The sequence below is a fragment of the Staurois parvus genome, unplaced genomic scaffold, assembly GCF_062004578.1.
Source record: "Staurois parvus isolate SC_StPar_1 unplaced genomic scaffold, SC_StPar_1.0 ptg000469l, whole genome shotgun sequence".
Lineage (NCBI taxonomy): Eukaryota > Metazoa > Chordata > Amphibia > Anura > Ranidae > Staurois > Staurois parvus.
The window spans coordinates 2257170-2282913 of record NW_028318265.1 but is presented as its reverse complement, the minus strand read 5'-3'; the positions used below and the strand labels follow the sequence as shown (position 1 = coordinate 2282913).

Below are 25744 nucleotides of genomic sequence, written 5' to 3'. Positions count from 1 at the left end.
TCAGTCCGCCCCTGTTAGGGACTGATCTGAATGTACAATATATGTAAAGTGCTGCATAAAACAACTGCACTATATAAGTACCTGTAATAAATAAATGTGGGTACAGAAAGTCCCTACCACCTGGACAAAGTAGAGGCAGCCATACATTGATGACAATGGGATCAATTCTCTAAGCTATGGTGTTTGTTATTATTTTCAGCAATGAGAACCAATGAGAGATGAAAATACCAGCCACATGGTTGAAAATACATAGGCAAAAACAAGTGTTATAGCTTAGTGAATTCTGCGTATTGTATGTGCTACCAATCAGCCTTCGGGGGTCCAAAATTGTACATGTTGCCAGCACCATGCCTTATGAAGTCTCTGGTTACTACACATCTTGAAGGTACACATTCAGGCTGTGAATATTACGCTTTTGTATAAAGGTGACAGGTACTCTTTGACAAACAAACAAAAGCAATTGATTAAATTGTGATTTATCCATTTTGCTCTTTTCTGTGTCTCATTACAGTTGGAGGAATCTACACGGTGATCCAGTCTAAAGCCAAGGTTACAGCAGACGAATGGGGGGAGAATTACTTTATGATGGGTCCGTATTACGAGCACAACGTCAAGACGCAGGTGGAGATCTGTGACCCCCCTGGGGCGGCCATCAGGAAAGCAGTGGATGCATTGCAGGCTCAGGGCTGCCAGGTAGTGAAATCTCCCACAATGCTAATCTGCTGTCAAAGGATTAACACTTGGAGTGTTTTTATTTTCAGAGGATAAATTCATTAAAAAGTCAAGAAATCCTATTACATCTTCTTCCTGACACTGATCCAATTACCAACAAGGCTCCGAGTCCTTCACCAAGTCCTGTCTTTCCTCTCAGTCCCTGCAGAACGTATGGTATATGGTGCCTTGCTCAGTGCAGGAAAGCCCTCACTGTCACTAAAGGCTTGAGAACCTATCAGCAGAGATTCAGAAACTGCAATGAGTTTATTTAGCCCCAGTTCACACTGGTGCAATTTCTGATGCGTTCCAGAACGCATGGAATCGCATGACAAGTAAAATAACATGAGTTTCTATGGAGACCATTCACATATATGCAGTGCGATTTTAAAAAGGGTCCTGTGCGAGTTTAGTGCAGCGCGGTGCGATTTGTAGCTATATAGACCTGATAACTCAATTTCTGTATGTCTTTGCTTTATTACTTATCTCCCATCACTGGTCCATGGGAGAGAGACAGACTGACTGAGAGCACTGCCAAAACAACAGAATCGCACATAAATCGCTACCACCCCATGAAATCGCACTGAAACCAAATCACATCGCATCTATGTAAACCTGCCCTTACTGTTTAAATTGTTTTCTGCATGATTAGGAGTTCTATGTGCTATGGTACTATGTACCCTTCACTCATTCATATAGAGGGCAGGTGGTATCTGTGCCCCCCCCCCCCCCTTGTCTTTAAAGGGGGCCACATTATTTTCTATGCTTTTACCTGCAATATTTTAGGCTCTTTGTTACTAGAACTCAATGCCAATCTGAAGCATTTAGAGCTGGCAAGATACTTAAAAAGAGGCAAAGACTCCAGAGAGAGATATAATTTTCCCTTGTGCAAAGCATTAGTAACACCTCATCTGTAATATGCAATTAAATTGTGGGCCCAGTGCGCAAAAAGGATGATACAGAACAGAGAGAGTGCAGAGAAGGAGAACTAAACCAATAAGAGGCATGGAGGAGATCAACTATGAGGAAAGTGAATTTATTTTCCCCCAACCCTTTCACTGTTGGAGTTATTTTGCACACCTTTAAAAAACGATTTTAGGTCAGAAGATCACATAAAACCTCCAATTATTTCTGAAAGCAGAGATCCTGGAGAATAAAATGGACAGTATTTTATGGCAAACAATATAAGCCCAATGGTTTATCAAGACAAGTAAATACACTGCTCAAAAAAATGAAAAGAAAATTTGGAAACCCATCAGATCTTAATGGGGAATAATATCATGCCGGGTATCTATACTGATATGGACGGGGTAATGTGTTATGAACGTAAGGATGCCCCATCGTTTGATGGAAATTAAAATTATCAACCTACAGAGGACTGAATTCAAAGACACCCCGAAAATCAAAATTATGCAGCCGGCTAGTCCATTTTGCTGAAATTTCATTGCAGCAACTCTAAATGGTACTCAGTAGTTTGTATGGCCCCCACGTGCTTGTATGCATGCCTGACAACGTAGGGGCATGCTCCTAATGAGATGACGGGTGGTGTCCTGGGGTATTTCCTCCCAGATCTGGACCAGGGCACCACTGAGCTCCTGGACAGTCTGAGGTGCAACCTGGCAGCGTCGGATGGACTGAACCATGTATGTCTGAGAGATGTTCTATTGGATTTAGGTCAGGTGAGCGTGGGGATCATTCAATGGTATCAATTCCTTCATTCTCCAGGAACGTCCTGTATGCTCTCACCACTTGAGGCTGGGCATTTTCGTGGACCAGGAGGAACCCAGGACCCACTGCACCAGTGTAGGGTCTGACAATGGGTTCAAGCATTTCATCCCGATACCTAATGGCAGTCAGGGTGCCATTGTCTAGCCTGTAGAGGTCTGTGCATCCCTCCATGGATATGCCTCCCCAGACCATCACTGACCCACCACCAAAACGGTCATGCTGAGCAATGTTACAGGCAGCATAACGTTCTCCACGGCTTCTCCAGACCCTCTCATGTCTGCCACATGTGCTCAGGGTAAACCTGCTCTCATCTGTGAAAAGCACAGGGTACCAGTGATGGACCTGCCAATTCTGGTGTTCAGTGGCAAATGCCAATTGTGCTCTATGGTGCTGGACAGTCAGCACAGGGCCCACCAGAGGACATCGGGCCTGAAGGTCACCCTCATGAAGTTTGTTTCTGATTGCTTGATCAGAGACATTCACACCAGTGGTCTGCTGGAGGTCATTTTGTAGGGCTCTGGCAGTGCTCATCCTGTTCCTTCTTGCACATTCTTCTTCTCCTTCTGCAAGGAGCAGATACCGCTTCTGCTGATGGGTTAAGGACCTTCTACGGCCCTGTCCAGCTCTCCTAGAGTAACTGCCTGTCTCCAGGAATCTCCTCCATGCTCTTGATACTGTGCTGGGAGACACAGCAAACCTTCTGACAATGGCATGTATTGATGTGCCATCCTAGAGGAGTTGGACTGCCTGTGCAACCTCTGTAGGGTCCAGGTATTGCCTCATGTTACCAGTAGTGACACTGACCCTAGCCAAACAAAAGAAAACGAGCGCTAGATCTATGAAAATGGAGCAGCTAGCATGAAAGGTAATAACCTCAGAACCTTCTATAACACAAAATATATAAAACAACATGCAGCGCTCAACTGGACAATAATTGCCATAAATAGTTATTATGATGTGCCTCAAAAAACCGTGTATTACACGGATATAAATAGCGTCTCTAAATACCAGAGAAAAATATGTGGTTAAACAGCACTTCACAACGGTACAGATATGTGATATGATCGTGACAGTCTTGCTGAAAGGATATTAATGGTGACATTGGTGGTAGATATAGATGTAGATTGCACTAACCAGATAACGCTTATTATTGTGCATATAATTGATGATAATGGGTCATCTAAAGTTGAACATCTGGTATTCGGATCAATTGATGAACAGCCCCCGAGATTGGAGCATATCCGCCAGTGTTTCCAGATAATAGAGATACGGTCTGAATCCACCAGAGGGAACCAGCGATCAAGTTTTCATCAAGGATCTTTAGCCCAGTGTCAAGGTGTGTGTGGTACAAACGAAATCCACCAGAGGGTGCCAGTAGTTTAAGATGTCATCAAATGGTCTCCTTTAAAGGCAGGCTCATAGGGAAATGGGCCCAAGCACAAAAAATTCCATAGTGCAACACAGCTTTATTGGAGTGAATAACAGTAGAAGGAATGACACTTACATTTACAGATGCCTTTTTGGCACCTTGCCAGATGAAGAGTCCACGTGGTAGGGTCACTGAGAGCAACTTCCTGACATGTTTCGTGCTATAGCACGTTTTCAAAGGAAAGACCCTAGCCAAATTCAGAGCTAGTAAAAAACAGTCAGAAAAGATGAGTAAGGAAAAAAATTTCAGTGGCCTCCACCTCTAAAATCATTCCTGTTTTGGGGGTTGTCTCATTGTTGCCCATCTAGTGCACCTGTTGTTAATTTCATTAACACCAAAGCAGCTGAGACTAACAATCCCCTCTGCTACTTAACTGACCAGATCAATATCCCAGGAGTTTAATTGACTTGATGCTATACTCATTAAAAAGTGTTCCTTTATTTTTTTGAGCACTGTAGATACCCAATATGTCGATCTTTGGGCCTCCTGCACACTAAGCATTTGAATTTCTCCTCTGAACACCTTTCACTCTGGGCAGGAAACAATCAGCTTAACCTCCCTGGTGGTATTCCCGAGTGTAGCTCGGGGTAAAGTTTCAGCACCTCAAGCGGTAACCCCGAGCTACACTCGGGAATACACTGCAGCGCTGCTCCGGGATCTCTTCTTCACTTACCTTGTCATTCGCTCCCGCGATGTCCCCCCTGCAGTGTCCCCAGCCATTTCCTCCAGCCGATGCCAGAATCCATCTTCTGGGTTCCGTTTCCTGCGAGCGTCAGGACATACGGGGGACCAAACCGGCTGGAAATTTAAAAATGTTAAAAAGTGACATTCACTAAATACACTAAAATCACACAGTAAAACATTGCTGTATCAAACCATTTCACATACATTTTGTCCCGAGTGCTTTGTCCTGTGCCCTGCCTGCATTTTTACCGTTCTTTCTACCTGGAAACTGAGAAATGTCCATGGCGTCCAAAAAGCGTCCCTTTAGCTCAAAATCTGTTTTAGACCAGCTAGAGAACAAAGATAGTAAATTAGAAATAATTGCAGAATTGAGTGATAATAATTCGTGGGGAAATTCATCATCAGACACTGAAAACGATTATGCGACTTTGCTCAGTGATGTGCGAACTTGGCGCTATCTTTCAAATTTCAGTGTTTTTGGTTTGATTATATTATTGAGTTAAATTTATTATTATTATATTATTATTTTTTATGATTATTTATTAAATTATAATTTATGATTTTGTGTTTCAAATTTTATCATACCCGGGATGTTTACTAGACTCTTGTTCGGACAGATTTCAGTGAGTTATTCCTAAAAATTACAGGCCTACAATAAAAAAACAACATATTTCCATGCAAAAAAATGTACAGCTTTGAGCACAGAAATATGGACATAATCAGACTGCTAGGGAGGCTACAAAGCATGCCCAAAGCCACGTTTTGCACATGCATTTAGGTGCATCAAACATTTCAGCATTTATGGATTGCATTGGCTAGAATATTAATTAATGAATGAATGAACGCTCAAGTGCTAAACGCACCTAGCAATTAGAGCATGAGTGTGAAGCGTTTTTTCTGCTCTGAAGATTGTCTCCTGAATGCGCTGGTGATGGATTTTTTCTGTCTGTAAATACTCCTTTTCTGCCAAATACCAGCGAAGATGACATTTTTTTAAGCACTGTGTGGATGAGCCCTTAAAATTGCATGGTCTGTGAAATGGTGACAAACTTCAGTACCCTAAATCTTCCATTCCCCCTACAGGTCAGATGTTTATTGTTAACCATGAATAATAGGCCTAGAATTATTGCTGTCACTCTGCTCTACACAGCGATATTTAAAGCAGAACTGCAGGATTTTTTTTCCATGCTCATATCCTGACCCAGTCTATAGGCATAATGAGGTCAGGAACAAGACCGCTAGACCACAAAGGGGGTCAGGAGGGGCAGGGATGGGTCATGGGCTGGGAGGATCCATGGATTAGGTAAATATATCTCTGCTCTTCTCACCCCTAGACAAAAGCGAGCAGTTAACCCATGCAGTGCGGGCATGGGGGAAAAAAATCCCTGGAATTCTTCTTTAACATATGTAAATATCTTTTTCTTTTTGATTACATTTTTTTCTATGTAATACTATTTTGCTGTGAAAGATTTGCTTCACTCATCAGACTTTTCCCCTAGGTTTATACCTAATGCGAAATTGCGGTAATTCACGTGAAGTAGCGCAATTTCAAAGCTGCAAGGCAGTGTGATTTCAGGTGCGAGATGCCTGACATCTGTACTACTTCGTGCACAAATGTCTATGTTAGTCACACCTGAAATCACCGAAAATAGTGCAGGAAATACTTTTAAAATCGGTGCAACTCCAACAGAGTCAAAGTCGCATCAATTTGAATGCATGAAAAGTTGCACCGGTGTGAACCAGGGCTTAGACTACTGATATCCCACCTGCCTTCCACTGAAGTTAATGTACAAGGGGTGCATGGTGTTGTACAGCCTCCTGATCACTTCCACCTGATAGCCAACAGTCAGCTTGTCAGATTTACACACATTCCTGGCTCCTGTAGCAGCCAGGAGTGTGTGTACAACCTCCCCGCTGCTGTCAATGTATGCCATATGTCAGTGAGAGGATGAAAGCATATCTAATATTTCCAGCCTACTCCTATTGATCTGAACAATCTTGACATTTGTAAACTTTTACTTTTACGTTACTTTGTGAAGACATTTACTTCCTTGAATTCTGTGACACATAGTCACTATGCCCTGTAGTAGGCACTGCTGTGTCACACAGTTCATAGAGCCTGCCTTCTGAAATACAAAGGTGCTGAAAGGAGGAGTTTCAGGAGGTGGAGTCAGTACAGGAATCACTGCTGGCAGGCAGCAAGGTACCATGGGATATGTAGTCCTTAGAAATTGAAAGTAAACAGCAGAGGAGAAGCTGCAAAGCATGCTGGAAATCCAGGAAGTTGTGGAAAGAGATGACAGCAGACAGGCAGTGCTCATAGCATGAAATGAGATTTTTCAAGCAAGCTTATATTGGATTCTCAACTATACCAATTGTTTGTATTGTGATTACAATGCTGATGTTATAAGATGAAAGTACATGCTGATAACATAAAACTGAAGTTATCAAAGAGGTTATAAAGGTAATTTTTTTTAATTAAAATAATAAACATGTTATATTTACCTGTTCTGTGTAATGGTATTGCACAGAGCAACCCCAAAGCTCCTCTTTTGGGATTCCCCACCAGTGCTCTTGGCTCCTCCTCTTCTCCATGCACCGCTGTCATGTACCTGATCGAAGACTGAAATGACGTGGTTGGTCTTTATTGTATTCCTAGCCCAGGTGCCGCTGAAGATGGAACAGAGAGTGCTGAGGGACAGGAGGAGCACGAGTGCAAGCAGGTGTTGATAGGAGCACTTAGAGCAGGCGATACGGTCCCAGACAGGCTGGCAGAACATCGGGTCAGGAACTGTAATAGTGCACAGAAATCCAGCCAAAGTTAAAGGGGCACTCCACCTGGGCTTCAGGTTCTAGATTTGTGGCTTGTCCGACTTGAGACAGAAACGCACTGTGGTGAGCAGAGCTGGTGTAGACAACAGTTGGGTAGGCACTCAAGGAAACAGAACCAGGAACAGAAGTGTGGTCATAGGAACAGCCAAGGTTAGCAGCAGGCGGGCAGCGAGGTACAGAATCATCAGACAGAGACGTGATAAGGGAACAGAGCCAGGGTCAGGAATAGAGCTGGGGTCAGGAAGAGCGACAAGGCAGAAGAAGGATCCAAGTTCAGGTCAAAGAGAATCCGGGTCAACAACAAGGGAAATAGCAAAGTAGTAGCAGGACACAGGGAACAGCTGTCAGTCAGCAATGACAGTGAGAAAGAGCATCCCTTATATAACCTGTCTGGCGCCAGAAGCTGTGTGTACACTCCCACGTGCGTGCACACGTGTGAGCGCATTCCTGCGTGCATATAAGAGCCTATGTTCATTGTAATGCACCTGTGCTCATTTCTATATATATATATACTGTATATTTATATATATATATATATATATATATATATGACAGCTGTCATAGAAAGCCACTTCTTATGGGGCTGCACATGCAGGCTCACTCCTGAATCATGATTTGTGCGTCCATATATTGACACACACAGTGCTGCTCAGCCCCACCCTATGCTCACAGGATTTGATTGACAGCAGCAGGAGCTCCTGCTGATGACTCTCTGATCTGTGAATGTAGGAAGAGAGCCAACACAGATGGGCACAGTGCTGGATCATGTAGGCCCTCAGGTAAGTATTTGGGGGGCACATATATACATTGACATTTTTTACTTTAATGCATGGATGCATTATGGTAAAAATGTCATGCCTTGATTGCCTTTACAACCACTTTACGGGGGATATAATCAGCACATTTAAATACATAGATGGTGCACATAGTGACCTTGTTGCAAAGTTTTCACTTTAAAGTAATTGCAAAGGACCAGGCGTGATGTTAAAATATAGAAGCAAGTTGACCTTGCAGCTATTTTATCATTTCAGTGGTCAGTAATAGACAAATGTTCTTACTATTTCAGTGGTCAGAGTAGGGGAATAGGTTTGTAATGTAAAATGTGAATAGACAGCTTTTGGACCTGGATCAAAGGAACCTACACCTTGCTGCTAAAGATCCTTTAACAGGTCCTTGTTGGTCTGTGGCTGTGGATAAGGTTAATCAAACCTCAGAAACCCTCAAAAGTGGCTCCCTGGAGCAGGCACTGGATGTCTCGGATTGAAGAGCAGCACATTGGGCTGTTATAGGCACGTTGTACGGCTTGGTGGTGTTGTGTTGGTTGCAGATTTGGTCTTCTTCCTGCGTGGTCCAGTGCTTTTGATGCCATTCCCTGCCTTTCAACTGGGAAGAAGTTGGATTTGTCATCGCCACTGGCGACCTGATGGTGGCTTAGAGTGTTAAATATGCCTGACGTTTTTCTCATGCTTTCAATTATGCGATACCTCCGCAATTTGTCCCTGAAGAAGCAAGCCTCAGTTCAGACTTGGAGTTTCTAAAATATTGCAACAGCACAAGTACATCAAGTGTTAGTGTATAATATGGACTATCTATGACTCCTCTGAGTGCCAATGGTGCACTGATTATTGTGAATGTTTGTGAAATATTCACTTGTGGGGTAATCAGGGCTGTTGATAAAGGGGTACCACCAGTCCTCCTGTACAGGGCCCAGGCCAGCAGGGGGGCCCAGGCAGCTGGATGAATCAGATGTGGGCAGGGAGGGTGATCAACACGGTGGGGGCAATTACTGGAACCAATCCCCTGTATGGCTCTCTCTGCAGCAGCAGAAAGCTGGCTTCTACTCCTCACCCTCCCACTGGCTTTCAGCTTCAGTAGGGAGAGCCATACAGGGGATTGGTCCCAGTCATTACCAGCCTCTTCCTTTCCTGAATGAACACATTGAGTAATTGGTGCTGATCACTCACTGTGTTTATGCATAACTGAAGGATAGTAAACTGTGTTATTTTTGGGAGGGGGGCTGTCAGGCTGGCTGTGTGGGATTCTGTGGTTTTTAACTGTAACCCTGGGGGTAATTACTAATGTCTATGGTCTATTTAACCTATGGCTGCTTCTGGAGGTCACAACCCTCCTCAAGGCAGGTGAGGTGACACCTTCAGAGGTGATTGGCCAAGGGTTGGAGTCCATCTCACATTGATACGTCTATATAAAGAGCAATATACAAAATTAACATTGCAGTTCATAGGGGAGCCTGATCTAAACAAAGAAAATTGTTGGAGCTTTTGGTGTACTCTCCCCAGCAGAAGCCCAAAAAGGATTAGTTATATCTGTTTATCCTCCCTTTTTTCATAGCCAATAGCAATATATTTTTGTAATTTTTTTACAATTGTAGATATTTCTATGCACTGCCTGTCTAGGGATACTAACCTCTTGAGCCCCAGCACAGTATAAAAAATTGTAGCTTGTATCAAGAGCCTTTCAACCAGGGCCGGTGCTAAACTATTTCGTGCCCCCCCCCCAAAAAAAAGAAATAAAAAACAGTAGAAAATATTCAATCAACAATACTTGAAACTGCTAAATTTCTTTTAATTTGCAAAAATTAGTGCCATTAGATAACTCTGACAAATCCCAGGCTGGAATTCCCTCACTGACACATTGCACATATGATGGATGTCCGCCCAGGTCACACTAACACAGACACCAGACATAAGAGTCAGACATTATCTTCCTCCGCAGGTGCAGCTCTGCTGATGAATGGGAAGAGAAGGGTTGGAACTCCACAGTGATCAGCAGCCACTAGTCAGCCTGCAGTAAGGCACTGAGTCTGAGAGGAACACTGGAAGGAGCTGCAGCTCAGCTGCTACACTTGTCCCAGACACCCGCCACCTTCCTCTGTCCTTTCTTCCTCCCCCTCTGCAGCCCCTTCCTTCTTCAGAAGGATCATTCAGGAGGTGGTGGCATCCCACACAAAGAAAGTGCCAGCCTGGGTTGCGCCCAGGCATCCCTGGGTGGCAGTGTGCCCTAGGTGGTTGCCTAGTGTGCCTATTGGCAGCACTGGCCCTGCTTTCAGCACCATGCACATCTGTCAAGTTGACTGTTGGCTTTCTGGAAGGGATTTGGCTGATCACTTCCACAACCACTGGAACATGCTGACACCCCCTCTCTCCCCAATAGCACCTTGATGACCCATTAAAGAGTCACTTTATAAATGCTAGCACATAGGGCACTTGTCAGCTCTCTATGTGATATCATTAAAATTAAGTGTATTGTAAAATAAGAAGTCTACAAAATGAAATCAACATAATACATTGAAAAAAAAATCAAAAGAATTACCCTTACACGCACACATGTACCTAAACACATGCATTGGGTGTGCCTATGTGTGCAAACAATGATTTAGTTATATATTAGGTATCACTGTGCATGTTGGAGAGAGAGCAATAATTCAAGAGTCATCTTGGTGACCTATAAACAGTCACATATGGACAATATTTGGTACCGAAGTTTGTCACTTTTAAACAGGTGTATGCAATTTTAAGGCTTGACATGTTGGTTATCTATTTACTTGAGACAACCTCATCTTCTTTATTTTACCAAAAATTGCATAATATATTGTGTTTTGTGCATTAAATTAACTTTAATGGTTTTAGATGTATGCTAACATTACGTGACATAAAAAGTTGTAACTAACATAATTGTATTCCCCAAGGTCTGTGTGAAAAATATATAATGTGTTGGGATTTTATGTAATCTTAGGGGTCTATATTGTGCATTTTAACATTTGCAAAAATGAAAAAATCACTTTGGGATTGAAGTGAGTAAAATATAAAAATTAATAAGTGGATTCTGTGTACTAAGCTAAAAATACATACAGCTAGAGAGATTGTGTTACCAGCGTCTGTATGCTCAGTGTACGTTTGTTGTTAATCTGTATAAAATGGAATTGTATAGCTGCTGATTGGATGCAGATTAGTGTCAGTGTATGTATGCTAGCAGATCTGCCAGATAGGAATCTGTTTGTGTATATAGTGGCAATCTACCTAAAATCATGTGTGGGCAGTAGGAAAAGTGGCAACGCCTGGATTTTAGTTCACAGGATAGCTTGGAGTAATCTCAGAAGTGTGTGGTATCACTTAGCAGCTTCAGAGCCCTTAGGCTACATTCACACCAGTGATTAGAGCTGGTGCAAAATGTAGTGGCAGTTACTTCTGGAGCTGTCAGCAGTTTTCAGCGGATAGTTACGGCCACCGACCCCGATCACTATAATGACAAGTTGCCAATGGCTTCAGCTATTTGCCACTTTTTGCACAGCCATTGGTTGCCTGTGGTGATCGCTGCTGGATGCACACAAAGGGATTGAACTGGAGAGTGAAAAATCTGGTGCAGCTCTGCATAGAAACCAATCAGCTTCCAGGTTGTTTTTCAAAGCCTAATTGAACAAACTGAAGTTAGAAGCTGATTGGCTACCGTGCACAGCTGCACCAGATTTTGCACTCTCCAGTTTTAGTAAATCAACCCTAAAATGTGTCCAGCAGCGATCGCCGCAGGTAATTGTTGGCTGTGCAGAGAGCAGCAAATAGCTGTGGCTGCCTGTGACCTATGAGTATCTGGTGGCTGCACCTACCCACTGACAACTGCTGAAAGCTGCATAAGGAACTACCGCTACAATATGCACAGGCCGTAATCGCCAGTGTGAATGTAGACTAATGCAGGCCATAGATGGGGAGAAAACCGGCCGATTTTTCTTAAAAAAAATTAAAAATCGGTTGTTCAATCGGCCGACGTTACCAGGAACGGTAAAAAAATCGGCCAATTTTCATACCGTCTACAGTCGGCAAAAAGTGTCTCTGCAGAGAGCTCCGCTATTTCTTTGACAGTTCTTTGACATTTATAGAGGCTGCAACATTGTATCTATTTGTATCCATTTCGGATACAGATTTTTTTTTAGGAAACAAATAGATACATTGTTGCAGCTGCTACAAATGTCAAAGAACTGTAAAAAAAATAGCGGAGCTCTCTGCAGGGACATTTTTTGCCGGACTGGAATTCTCTTCTTCTTCATCCTCTTCTTCTTCTTCATCCTCTTCTTCTTCATCATCTTCTTCTTCTTTCTCTTCTTCTTCATCCCCTTCTTCTTGTTCTTCTTCATCCTTTTCTTCTTCATCTTCCTCTTCTTCATCCTCTTCTTCTTCTTCTTCTTCTTCATCTTCTTCTTCATCCTCTTCTTCATCCTCTTCTTCATCCTCTTCATCATCTTCTTCTTCATCTTCTTCCTCTTTTTCTTCCTCTTCCTCTTCTTCTTCATCCTCTTCTTCTTCATCCTCTTCTTCTTCTTCTTCATCTTTTTCTTCTTCCTCATCTTCTTCTTCTTCCTCATCTTCTTCCTCTTCTTCCTCTTCTTCTTTTTCATCTTCTTCTTCTTCATCCTCTTCTTCTTCATCCTCTTCTTCTTCTTCATCCTCTTCTTCTTCATCCTCTTCTTCTTCTTCTTCATCTTCTTCTTCTTCCTCATCTTCTTCTTCTTCCTCATCTTCTTCCTCTTCTTCCTCTTCTTCTTTTTCATCTTCTACTTCTTCATCCTCTTCTTCTTCATCCTCTTCTTCTTCTTCATCATCTTCTTCTTCTTCCTCTTCTTCTTCTTTTTGTCTTCCTCTTGCAGGTCACTGCTCATGCGCAGATTTTTTATCGGTAAAAAGATCGGCCGATTTGCCCATCATTGCCACGAAAATCGGCCGATCCAACTTTACTGATAAAAAAATCTGCCAAAATACTGAAAAACGGCCGACCTATTAACCCACTAACGATCTGAAAATCGGCCGATTTTATTTTCGGCCGAAAAATCGGCCGATTTTCGACCCATCTATGGCCTGCATTATAGTGCACCTGATTGAATGCAAGATTGTATCTGCTTGTGTGTGTTCAGCTTCTTTACGTGAACAGCTGTGAAAATGTGGAATAGATTTCCTCATTAGCAAAGTCCAGCCAATAGCAGGTTGTTTAAAAAAAATGTCTGGGTGTGTTTTTACATGCACAAATATTACTAGCTATTAATATTATGAGAAATAACATTGCAGTTTGCTGTTCCAGGTAATATGTATATATTATTTATCAGGAAGGAATTTTTTTCTTTCTGGATCACATTTTAAAGAGTTTTTCTGCCTTCCTGTGGATGAATTGCAGGTTCAGGGTGCCGAGCATGCAGCAACCTTTTTAATTTTATTTTATGTCTTTTGGTTGTACATGTTCTCTTTTCAACCTAATTATGTAGCTATTATATATGGTATCACATAGTATATCACATCATATCATTAATATATTTCTGCACACCTTGCATACACACATCTCTCCCTCTGCTCTTTTCCCTCTCTCTCTGTCTCCTCTCTCCCCCTTCCCCATCTATTTTCCCTCTCTCATTTACCTCTCTCCCATTCCTTCTCTTTATTTTTATATCCCTCTCTCTTTATTTTTATCTCCCTCTCTCTTTCCTCTCCCATGGAATATGTTTGGTCTTTCAGGTGTATTTCGGCCGCTGGTTGATAGAAGGGAGTCCATACGTTGTGCTGTTTGATATCGCTTCAGCTGCCTGGAATTTGGACCGCTGGAAAGGGGATTTCTGGGATGCATGTAATGTAGGAATTCCCTTCCATGACCGTGAGGCCAATGATGCCTTATTATTTGGGTCCCTGGTGGCGTGGTTCTTGAAAGAGGTACAGTGCTACTTGAATTTGTAAATTTATATTCTAACAATTGTATTTGTTTCCAGGGTCCGTTTGCTCAAAATATGCAGTATTTCCTACTCAACTGCTCTGTAAAACATTCCACCTCTTGTTCCCCCCTGCTGGTGAAACCTGGCATTGCAGCCTATCTGGTCACATGTGTGGGTCTATTTGGCAATGTTTTCATCAAGATTAACACTTAAAGGATAAGTTCACCTTTTAAAAAAAAATGCACATTTTTTTACAGATACAAAAATGTGTATTTACTAATTTTTATAGGATCCTGGAAAGCATTGCACCAGCGATTAGCAGATTGCTGGTGCCATCCAGAACTCCTGCTGACTGTCAGTGTGAGCTGTCTGTCGTACAGGCAGGCAGTTTCACACTGGCAGGAAGAATCAATGAACTACCACAATGTTCAACAGTGCCGTGGTAGTTCATTGAGAACTACAAGCCGACATTAGCAAAGGATGTCGGTACTTGTAGTTGATTCACTCACAGAACTCTGTGAATGAATACTGAAGCCGTATGGGCCCAGCACTGCACAGCCATGCTCTTTTCAAAAAGTGACAGATTATGGGGAACTTCTCCCTGTACTGCTGTCACACACACGGGTCTCAGATCGCTGCGCAGGAGCAGGAACATGTTACATGTTCCACGCTAAAAATGGGTGGAACATGTAACATGTTCCTGAAGATTCATAGATGGTTCACATACAATTCAACAAGAGTTCTGGGGAGAAAGGAGGAGAGGGAAGAGGGTTATTTAATGGGAATAGTTAATTGTATGTATTGACAATCTTTTGGATATGGTAATTAAATTAAAGAGAGAATAAATAGAAAAAAATCTTGAGTGAAAACATGGATAAACCCTTATCAAAAATATTTGTAATAGTTTTAATTATACAGAATTTGCTATGCATGAAACTAACTAGAACTAAATTGCTTGCATTTTTGTTCATTTGCCTGCGTATTATAAAATCTATATGTTGGGCATTTTCATAAATATATGACCAAAAATTCAAATTGGTGTGAAATTCATTTTGATATGCAAATTGGTAAATGAAAAAGGTAATTAAGTAAGCAAAGGCCTATGTCATCATTCCCGTCAATGGCAAGTTTGCATTAGCATATGCCTTACTCCCAAAACTGCTGCCGAACATAAGTTGATGGTTAGAGAGCGACACATACGAGCAAGTGAATATTTTAACTCCTAGCTGTGTCCTCTATAGCCTTTGAGTTCTCTCCAGAGGCAGAACTGCAAGTGTGCCTTCAGCTTAGTGCATAACAAAACACTCGGTCTGGTCACAAAGGTTCCTACTACCATTGGACATGAAGGGGTTAAGAGGCCTTTTGGCTAAGGTCAAGTGTTGCTTTGTCTGGCCAGGGGCTGGGCAGGCAGAGAGATTCTGATGTTGTGCACCCCCCTGGGAGTGGCATCCTGGAGGTGCTCATGGTATCACCATGGGCTTGGGACGCCACTGTGAGAAAAGGCATTAGGCCACAACATCATTTGTTTTTCTAACATCTCATGGGCTAGACCTTTTGGCCAAGACTGGGGCAATTTTTGTTACCAAGCTGCAAGGCCTAGCCTTTGCACCTGCGCTGGCACCTTTTTTTTCCCCTCTCCACATGTGTGTCACCTGCACTTAGGTGTCTTTTTCGCTCTGATTGTAGGATGTGGGTCTTTGTGCATACCCTAAAGTCTAGGGGGTGGGTCTTCTGCCTTGGGGGGGGTCTCTCTTCAGGAAGATATATCATATCTGCTCTTCCTGCACTTCTAGTGGCCCAAACTTTTCTAGGATCCTTGAAGACCCCCAATCCACCTCTCCACCATTAGCACTCTCCGCCGGCTCACCTGAGGAATGGCTCTCCTCACTCACTGGCTCCTTCCAGAAGGATTGTACAGGGCTGGGGGACAAGGCTGGCATCTCTGGGACATCAGCTGGCTGGTCTTGGGCAGTACCCCTAGTCACTGGCCCGTCAGCAGCATCATAGGTTACAGCAGGCCAATCTCTGATGATAGGGTCTATTGATGGCGTGAGCGAGTAGCGGACCTGGGACTCCTCTGACCTTCAGTCATTCCTGCAGCTCAGTACATAGTCCCATGTGCAAGTTGGCCATATATGTGCATGGTGACAGATCGCTGGGTAGCAGCCTGGTCAGTGGCACCTCACAGTGCCCACACCTGATCTATGCAGTCGGTCACCTACATTCAGGACACAGCATACACAGTCTCTCAACTCCTTCCATGATCCCCAGAGCACAGCAGCAGCTAAGCTCCAGGCACACCCCAGTATCTACTAGGGTGATCTCTGGCACAAAACTCTGTACACCAATGGGACATGCAGCCGCCATTTTCCCCCTCTCATGCTCTCTCACAGCTGGGTGTACTGGGCAGATATATGGGCATGGCCACCTCATGATTGCAGGTTTCTACTCAGCCCTCCTAGCCGACAATTGAACTAGAGTTCCCACTAGCCAACTAGAAAGGTGCTACATTAGCTTCCTGCCTAAATGTTAGCCCATACTGCTGCACCATATAAAAAAACAGTAACCACTCTCGTTATGGTCACTACTTCCCAGAAAGCTTCCTAATATAACCTCACCAAACAGAAGCAGAGCTGGCACTTAAACCATGGAGCTATTAATAAAGTAAATCTCACACTCAAGCTATGGGGATCTCCAGGATCCAGTCAGGGGAACTACTAGGGGAACCACATACCTGTCCTGTCCTTCCCTGCAAGTGGAGTTAAGGCATCACTCTGCCAAGCCCTTTCCACAGTCTGTCAGCTTATCCCCATTTTTAATGCTAAATTTTCCATGTCAAACTTTTTATAAGGTGGAGAATTCTCACAGAATCAGAACTATTTTACTGACCTTTTATAGATAGTCCCCACACTCTCTCCAGCAATGGTAGCTTTTGTTATATTGTGTGGAGCTTCGCAACTCTATATGGTGCCATTATATGAAAAATCTCTTGTGATTTCTGCAGATGACGGATCAGTTCCAGGACAAACCCAACATCATTGCTCATTTCCATGAATGGCAGGCCGGAGCCGGATTAGTTCTTTGTAGGTATCGGAATCTACCTGTTGCCACGATCTTTACCACCCATGCCACCCTGCTGGGCAGATACCTTTGTGCTGCCAATGTGGACTTCTATAACAAACTGGACCAGGTAAGGGGTCCTCCATAGGGGACTAATACCACCCCAGTCCACTTCTTTCCTGTATCACCAGCACAGCAGCAGGAAATTCATAGCAGAATGCACAGGGAACATGAGTGTGTCAGTAAATGGGCATTTAAAGGGTCACTCTGCTCAAAACTGATATTTAAGTGTTTGATGGATTCTGTAGGGTGAAGCACCTGACAGTTTTTTCTGTCTCTGAATTTTTTTTTTTGCAAGACTTTATAAGGCCCCTTTCACACGGGCGGTTAGATGTCAGCTTTTAGCTGCAATTTAGAGGAACTTATTTACCGCAGCTAAATGCAGACAATGCATTGTTATGGCTCCATTCACACACTGCGTTTAGCAACGTTTTCATAACTAACGGTTTTATGCGTTTAGGAAAAATAAAGTTGACAGCGTCCAGGAGTGACGTACTGCAGCATCTGTACATAAACGCAGTTAATCGCAGTACAAAGAAAAAAATAAGTAAACAGTTGCTATAGAAAATGCAAGAATTTACTACCACAGCTAAACGCAGTCGCATGTAAACGCACGTAAACGCATGTATAAACACAAGTGATCTCTGTGCCAGGAATGTTGGAATTTCAAAATTAAAAAAACATGCATTTACAAGCGTCAGAACAACCACCCGTGTGAAAGAGGCCTAATACTTTCCCTGCTGGATATTTCATTTATTTTATAATAGTATTAACTTAATTTTTAATGTAATGATTTTTTTTAATCAAATAAAGTTTTATTGAGACACCTTAGTAAGGTGCAAGGACTTGCAGTGCGATTCAGTGATACAAAAAAAGTATCAAATCACACTGTTAACATTGTTAGATTTGTGTGACAGAGATACAAATCACAGTAGAGTTATCAAAATGTCAATAACAATCAAGTGTTTCAGTTAGGTAGCCCGCTAGAGGTAATATTGGCATGTTTAAGTGCATAAGAAAAAACTAATAAATTAAACATAATAAGCCCTCTTACAAACTGGACGTTTTTACAGCTGCTGTTTTTGGCTTCAGGCTCTTTTTTCTACAGCCAGGATACTCCCCAGCATGTTATCCTATGTGTCCATGCACACATAGGCTTTAATCAGCGTTTTTTGGCAGGGGCTGGCTGGAAAAAAAACCAGAACTAGTGGGTTTCAAGAGGAGTTTTTAGCTGAAATGCTCTAACGCTGATAAAAGCTGAAAACCGCTGATAAAAGCTGAAAAATGCTAAATAACTTGGCTATCTGGCGTTTATGAGTGTTTTTGAGCCTGAAGATTTTGTGGGTGTATACCTTTGCTAAAAAACACAAACGCTGAAAAACATTAAAAACGCTGAAAAAGCTAATGCAAAAAAACTGAGGTTTTTATTGCAGCATTCTACAGCTAACACTACTAGTCTCCATGCACACGGGGCGTTTCATAACGCTGGTAACGTTAGCTGTGTAAAGTCACGTTAAAAACGTGAGTTTTTTTGCATTAGCGTTTAGCGACGTTTTTCTGCGTTTGTGTTTTTTGCATTTTTTTTTACCCCCCCCAATGTTTTTTGCTCAAAAAAGTCCAAAAATGCTGATTTGCGGTGATTTTCCGCTATTTACTATGTTTTGCTGTGTTTTTCAGCGTTAGAGCATTTTTACAGCTGAAATCCACAAGTCCTGGATTTTTTTCCAGCCAAAAAACATCCCTGCCTAAAAACATTGATTACAGTCTATGTGTGCATGAACACATAGGATAACATGGGGGGGTTTACTGGCTGTAGAAAAAAATATCAAAAGCCAAAAAGAGCCGCTGTAAAAATGTCCCGTGTGCATGAGGCCTAAGGCAATAAAAAAAAAACAAAACCTGTGAAAAGGCTGGCAATTCATCCGATCACAGTCCTACCGCCTACTATCTAATGATCATTCAGAATTGGTTATCCTCAACCAGAGTGGCAGTATATATAGTGATAAATGGTGAGTCCGGTTTGCTGCCTATCATACCAAAAAAATGAGTAGCAAAAAATGTGCAAAGGATGTAATAATTCTCAGACCTGCAACGATCGTTCCATAACCCATTACGAAGGGGCCAGCCCTGGAGTCCCAAGCCATGCTTGCCAAAGAGAAAATAATATACGGTGAGCATTTCTATATTGATAGTTTTCCCCGGATCAGAATATAATGACCTGATCAATCCAGTGTTGTAGGAATATGAGAGATGTAGAGACATTCAGAACCGGGCTATATTTGTTTTCAGGCTACATACAAAAGTCAGATAATGGTTATGTGAAAAATGGAATGATATTTCATTTTAGAATATGTACATTTGATGCAGGGGCGGACTGACAACTCATGGGGCCCCCAGGCAATAGGGGATCATGGGGCCCCTGTGTTCTTGCCCACACTCAAAAAAAGCCTATAAAAAGGTACCAGGGGCATTTCATGGGGCCCCCTACTGACCCCGGGCCCTCGGGCAGTGCCCGAGTTCTCGAATGGTCAGTCCGCCCCTGATTTGATGTATATTATAGGAATCAGTGAAGATGGGTGGAAGGCAGGAAGAGATAATAGTAGCTGAGCTTCCAGACACGACTTAGAATTAAAATGTAACACTTTGGCTGACTAACAGTATAGATCTTTCATTGGCATCCCTCCATGGTGATATCTGCATTACGCACTGCACCAGGTGTGCGGGGGAAATGTTTCTGCTCAAAATCACAGCATTGTGTCAGCTATTTCCAGAAAAACACCTTCTAATCTTCCTAAAAATATGATTAACCCCTTGGTGCTGAGCGAATGCACTGCGCACTAACAACACAGAGACCAGGGTTTCACTGGCAGCCCCATGTCCCGTACTAATGATCGGGACCCAAAACTCCCAATTCTTGGTCACCTGATCGCTGTGATAGCCTCTAATTGGCTATGACAGTGAGCAGACAATGTGAAGCCCGCCCCCATGTTTTCTCTCCATGTCTGTAGGAGAGAGATTGGGGTTGATTTAATAACAGCAAATAGACTGTGCACTTTGCTAAAAGTGCAGTTGCATTCTGCAAGAGCAGTTGCTCCAGAGCTTAGTAAATGGGCAGAAGCTCTGATGACTTCCATCATCCAATTGTGTGCAGGCAAAAATGCTGTTTTTTAATTTTTACTTGCATGTGATTGGGTATTCTTTGCAAAGAGAAGCTTTACCTCATTTACTAAGCTCTGGAGCAAATGCACTTGTAGAGTACAACTGCACTTTGCAAAGTGCACAGCAGGGGCGGACTGACAACTCATGGGGCCCCCCGGGCAATAGGGGATCATGGGGCCCCTGTGTCCTTGCCCAAACTCAAAAAAGCCTATGAAAAAGGTACCAGGGGCATCTCATGGGGCCCCCTACTGACCCGGGGCCCTCGAGCATTGCCCGAGTTTCCAAATGGTCAGTCCGCTCCTGGTGCACAGTCGATTTGTCTTTAGTAAATCAACCCCAATGTCTCTCCTACAGTCATGGAGAGAAAACATTTGAGTGGGCTTCACAGTGACTGCTCACTGTGATAGCTAATCAGAGGCTATCACAGCGATCAGGTGACCTAGAATCAGGAGTTTTGGGTCCCAATCATTAGTAGGGGACATGGGGCTGTCAGTGAGACCCTGGTCTCTGTGTTGGGAGCGCGCAGTGCATACGTTCGGCACCAAGTGGTTAATCTCTCTCTTTCTCTTTTTCTCCCCCCCCCCCCTCTTTCTCTCTCTCTCTCTCTGTCTCTCTCTCTGTCTCTCTCTCTCCTTGCAGTGAGAAAAAAAAGACAACAGTGTGTAAAAATACATAATAATAAAAAATAAAATACATCAAAAAAATTAGATCTAGGTCCGTGCCAGGGTTAGTGTTTGGGTCAAGTTAGGGTCAAAGGTCAGGGTCAGTATTTTTGGGGAGGCAGGATTATGAATTTTTTTTTAAATGAGTATCAGCGTTAGTTAGTGTCATTGTGTTTTAAGTAGGATAAAAATATAAAATGTACTACGGGCAGTGGTATGGGCACGCAACACTAAAATCGGGTGCCCCCCACCCCACCAGTAAGCCACCTCATTTGGCAGAGGTGTCCCCATTGGAAAAATCCCCCCCCCAGCAGGGACACAGACACCAAAAAACACACGACAAGAGCTTCAGACCTTCCACACTCTATCTATAACTACCAGGGGTGGACTGAAAACTCATGGGCCCCCCGGGCAATAGGGGATCATGGGGCCCCTGTGTCCTTGCCCAAACTCAAAAAAGCCTATGAAAAAGGTACCAGGGGCATCTCATGGGGCCCCCTACTGACCCCGGGCCCTCAGACAGTGCCCGAGGTTCCAAATGGTCAGTCCGCCCCTGATAACGACAAATGTTCAGACATTAGATACACTTTAATATCATTTTTTTATTCTTTGTTTTGCTGTTTGGATCGCTTAGCCTTCTACAGAAGGTATTGCTGTGATTTCTATTAACCATTTCATAGAATATATTCTTCATTGACAGATTGGTGCCCCCATTGTGTCTAAGGAAGGGGGGGGGCGATATTTACTATAATTTGTTCCTGTCTAGAATTCACAGATGTGGTATTAGTCAGATGCGGAGTGAAGGATGTCAGCAGCTGCCCTTTGTACACGGTCGGCCTTTAAAGGTTAATTCTGGGCGATTCTGCTACAACCCATCCCAGGCAGTAAATGACTTGTCTGACCTTCGCGGCATGAGGTAGAACATGGCGATCACTGCCCCCAACAAGTGATGACCCCCCCTTCACTTCCTCGGCCTCACTAGCTTCCACCTTTGTGGCCTTTGGGCTCAGCTGACCTTTCCTGGGCACAGACACCCTCATTAGGACATTAGATATCTTAACATTTGTCATAAAGTTCCGTAACAGAGCCAGAAATGTCCAGCGTAGGATGAGCGCAATCCGCCATCATCTCTTGTATTACTGCCATGTAAATGTCAGGTGTTCATGTAGGGGGGGAGGGGGATATCCATATTTCATTTGTCTGGTAGTTCAATCCAGTTCAGAAGGTCTGTATAAATCTGATCTCCAGCCTTCCCTTCAGTCTTGCACAGTACCGGCTCCTCTTCTGTACTGAAACTGCTTACTTTGATTTCACTGCACACTGTGAGCTTCTCACAATATGCATTAGAAGCTGCAGCATGCCAGATAGAGCCTGCGTCATTCCATCTAGGTGTCAAACTGGCGGCCCTCCAGCTGTTGCCAGACTACAAGTCCCATGAGGCATTGCAAGATTGACAGTTACAAACATGACTCCCAAAGGCAGAGGCATGATGGGATTTGTAGTTTTGCAACAGCTGGAGGGCCGCCAGTTTAACACCCCTGCACCTTCCTCCCTAACCTGATTTTCCTTGCCCCACCCCATTTCATTCGTTGATGTTTGCATAATTCCTCTCAAAAGCTAGTTCACAGAAGGCACTTGAAAGGAATACATCAGCACCCAGCCAGCCCTTGCCCCTTTTCAGCATCCTTCCACCCCTTGCCACCAGCCATGATCTGTCATAAACTGTAAGAGCTCATGTACACTGCAGCTGATAAACTCACGTTTAGGAGCTGTTCTGCATTTTTTCAGCAGCCCCTGAACTCTCCTTAATGTTTTCCTATGTGTCCGTGTACACATCTTCATTTACATTCGTTTACAGGCATTTGAGTTTACAGTCTTTTTTTGAACGCAGAAAACTTGAGTTCAGCAGTTGATTTTATCAGCGTTTCAAACGCAAAATGCTTGTAAACGGAGTTTATAAGCATTTGCGTTTGAAATTTTTTTTTAACTCTTCCAGTTCCCGATGCTGTCCAGAGCTTTTTTACATCATGAAAAATGCATGCAAAGTGTTTTCAAGGTACTCAAATGGACAAAACACTGAACACAGGATGTTCCTACCAAGCTTGTCACACATTGCAATGACCAATTCACACCTCAGACCTCTCCCACCCTTGGAAACAAAAGATATGTTAATGACCAATCACACCTCAAATTCCTCATGAAGACCCCCTGCCAGGTGACCTTAATGACTCACTCCACCAGACATCTTTCCCACCCTTGGAAACAAAAGAAATGTTAATGAGCAACTCACACCTAAACTAATCTCAACACATACTGCTGTCTCTGCTTCTACTCTCCGTATTTCTCTGAAACAGTCTGAAATAGTTAATAATTTACCACTTTTCAGTGCATTCTGGGCATTTGGGAGGTTCTCCTGTGCTTATCTTTAAAAAACACTTCTAAATGCAAACGCACATAAACGCGCATAAACGCGTTAAACAAATGAGGCTAAACAGCCGTTTTTTAACCTACATTTTGCAGCAGTCAGTTTCCATCGTTCAGAAGTGTTCCGTGTACATGGGGCCTAAGGCTCCTGTCAAGAGAACCAGAGAGACAGATTGCACGGAACCTGACGTGCGGGAGTTTATTGGGGAGGTTTTTGGGGCACAGACAACAGTTCCTTTAGTCCACAGATCCACACCAGACACAGCAACACAGTAAAGTTCTCTGGAAGGCAATATGGAACAACAGGGGTATGGTAATCCACAGGGTTCAGTAAGGCAAGGGCAGGGTGGTTTTGTGGGACTTCGGGTTCCTGGGGAGAATTGGGCACAGTCTTTTGGGCAGCAAGGGGTTAGTCCACTAACTGGATGCGGGGAGCCGGACACAGAGGGCTACAGGCCACACCGGCAGCACAGAGTCAATCCACACAGGCAGCTCCAGGCAGGAAAGTGTTAAGTCCGTCTGGCTCACGGGCAACAAAGAGTTAAATCCAGGCAGGGAAGGTGTCCAGCCTGCAGGCTCACAGGGAACAAGAGGTTAAATCCAGGCAGGGAAGGGATTCCAGGCAGCAGAGAGTTCACCCTACACAGGAGAGAGATCCAGCAGCAGACGGGCAGTCAGGTCAACCAGGGAGAGGAGAAGGGGGACGGGGGTTGGTCGTCCGAGAGAAGCTGGCACTTCAGCACAGCCTTCTCTCACCCAAGCAGCCAAGAGAACACCAGGGGGCTTGCCCTGCTCTCTCTTAAGTACAGAGCTGGGAGCCTTGCTGCTGCAGTGGTAACCCGAGACTTCCTGTCGGGTTACCATGGCAATGGGCCCTGTCCCCCAGGACTCTGAACCTGCCCAGGGAACACGGCCTTTGTCCCTGTCCAGCATGGAGCCCAGGAAGATGTGCAGAGAGGGAAGGGAGGGGGGTGGGGGCCTGTTTGTGGATTCCCTCAGCAGGGGGCCAGACTGCAGGGGGCCAGACTGCCGGTGACAGGGGGGTAAGGGGCTGCTGAGGGCTGCCTGTGTCAGGGACGTGGAGGACTAGAAGTCCCAGCATGGACGGGACAGAAGAGTGAGGGGTTGCTGAGGGGTGGGGGGTGGCAGGCAGCAAGCCCAGAGGATGGGGAGGAAGGGCCAGCTCCATGACAACCCCATTCACACTAGCGTTTTTTAAGCTAAAAAAACACTAAAAAAACACTGGATAAAATAACGCTGGTAATAGAATTTTATAGTTATTATTATTATCATTATTATTATACAGGATTTATATAGCGCCAACAGTTTGCTCAGCACTTTACAATATAAAGGGAGACAATACAGCAATAATACAGTTCAATACAAGAGGGTTAGAAGGGCCTGATCCTGGGAGCTTACAATCTCAGTACCGTTTAAAAGTGTTTAGGAGCATTAGCCTTATATTAGAGTTTTTGCAGTACATGTAGAAAAAAAAAAGCTAGAAAAAAAAGCTGTTAGTAGCGTTTTAGGAGCGTTTAGGAGCATTTAACATTTTCTTTTCTGCTGGAAAAACACTCCAAAAAAACTTTACAAAAACATATTTTTTCTGCTCCTAGAAGCTGAAGCTCAAAAAAATGCTACTAGCCTAGTGTGCATGGACACATGGGATAACACTATTTAGCTTCTAGTAGCAGGAAAAAAATGCTGATAACAGCTTCTAGGAGCTTAAAAGAATGCTAGTGTGCATGGAGCCTAAATGTATAAATTGTCTCATCAGCACTTTGTGTTTTTGTTTCTGTTGATAAAGTTTGATATTGATAAGGAGGCTGGAGAGCGGCAGATCTATCACCGTTACTGCATGGAGCGTGCATCCGTCCACTGTGCTCATGTCTTCAGCACAGTGTCACAGATCACCGGCATTGAGGCTGAACATATGCTGAAGAGAAAAACCGGTAAGATGATGGACAGTCAAAGGTCAGATCAGTCATCGGTGAATCACTTTTGGCTACTGTAAATGTAAATAAACTGCTATATTACTTCAAGTGTATATATTAGGTTGCCACACACCAGCTGAAAGGTGAAATCAGCCTTACAATGGGAGTGAACTTCACCAGTGGTGTAACGTGTAGTCCAAATATGCAGACAGGAGGTGGGACAGTCACACTGGTCTGCAGAACTGCTAATTCTAAAAGTGTTGTTATCTCCTGTGCAGTCATACATCACAGCAGATGTGGAGGGTCCTGAAAGAGTGTGATTTATCAGTTGACAGGAAAAAACCCAGTATATGTGTAT

General features: G+C 43.6%; 1 protein-coding gene across 2 annotated transcripts in view; it reads left to right on the top strand.

Moving 5' to 3' along the window:
- Positions 1–25744, top strand: part of GYS2 (glycogen synthase 2) — a 76584-nt gene that overhangs the window by 9117 nt on the left and 41723 nt on the right. The window contains exons 2-5 of one of the 2 annotated variants that reach the window (XM_089689127.1): positions 512–693; positions 13897–14088; positions 17092–17277; positions 25260–25404. In XM_089689127.1, the coding sequence (XP_089545253.1) occupies positions 512–693; positions 13897–14088; positions 17092–17277; positions 25260–25404 (705 nt within the window). Of the gene's footprint in view, positions 1–511; positions 694–8118; positions 8164–13896; positions 14089–17091; positions 17278–25259; positions 25405–25744 lie in introns of those variants that run through there. The other variant, XM_089689128.1, reaches the window with a different exon arrangement.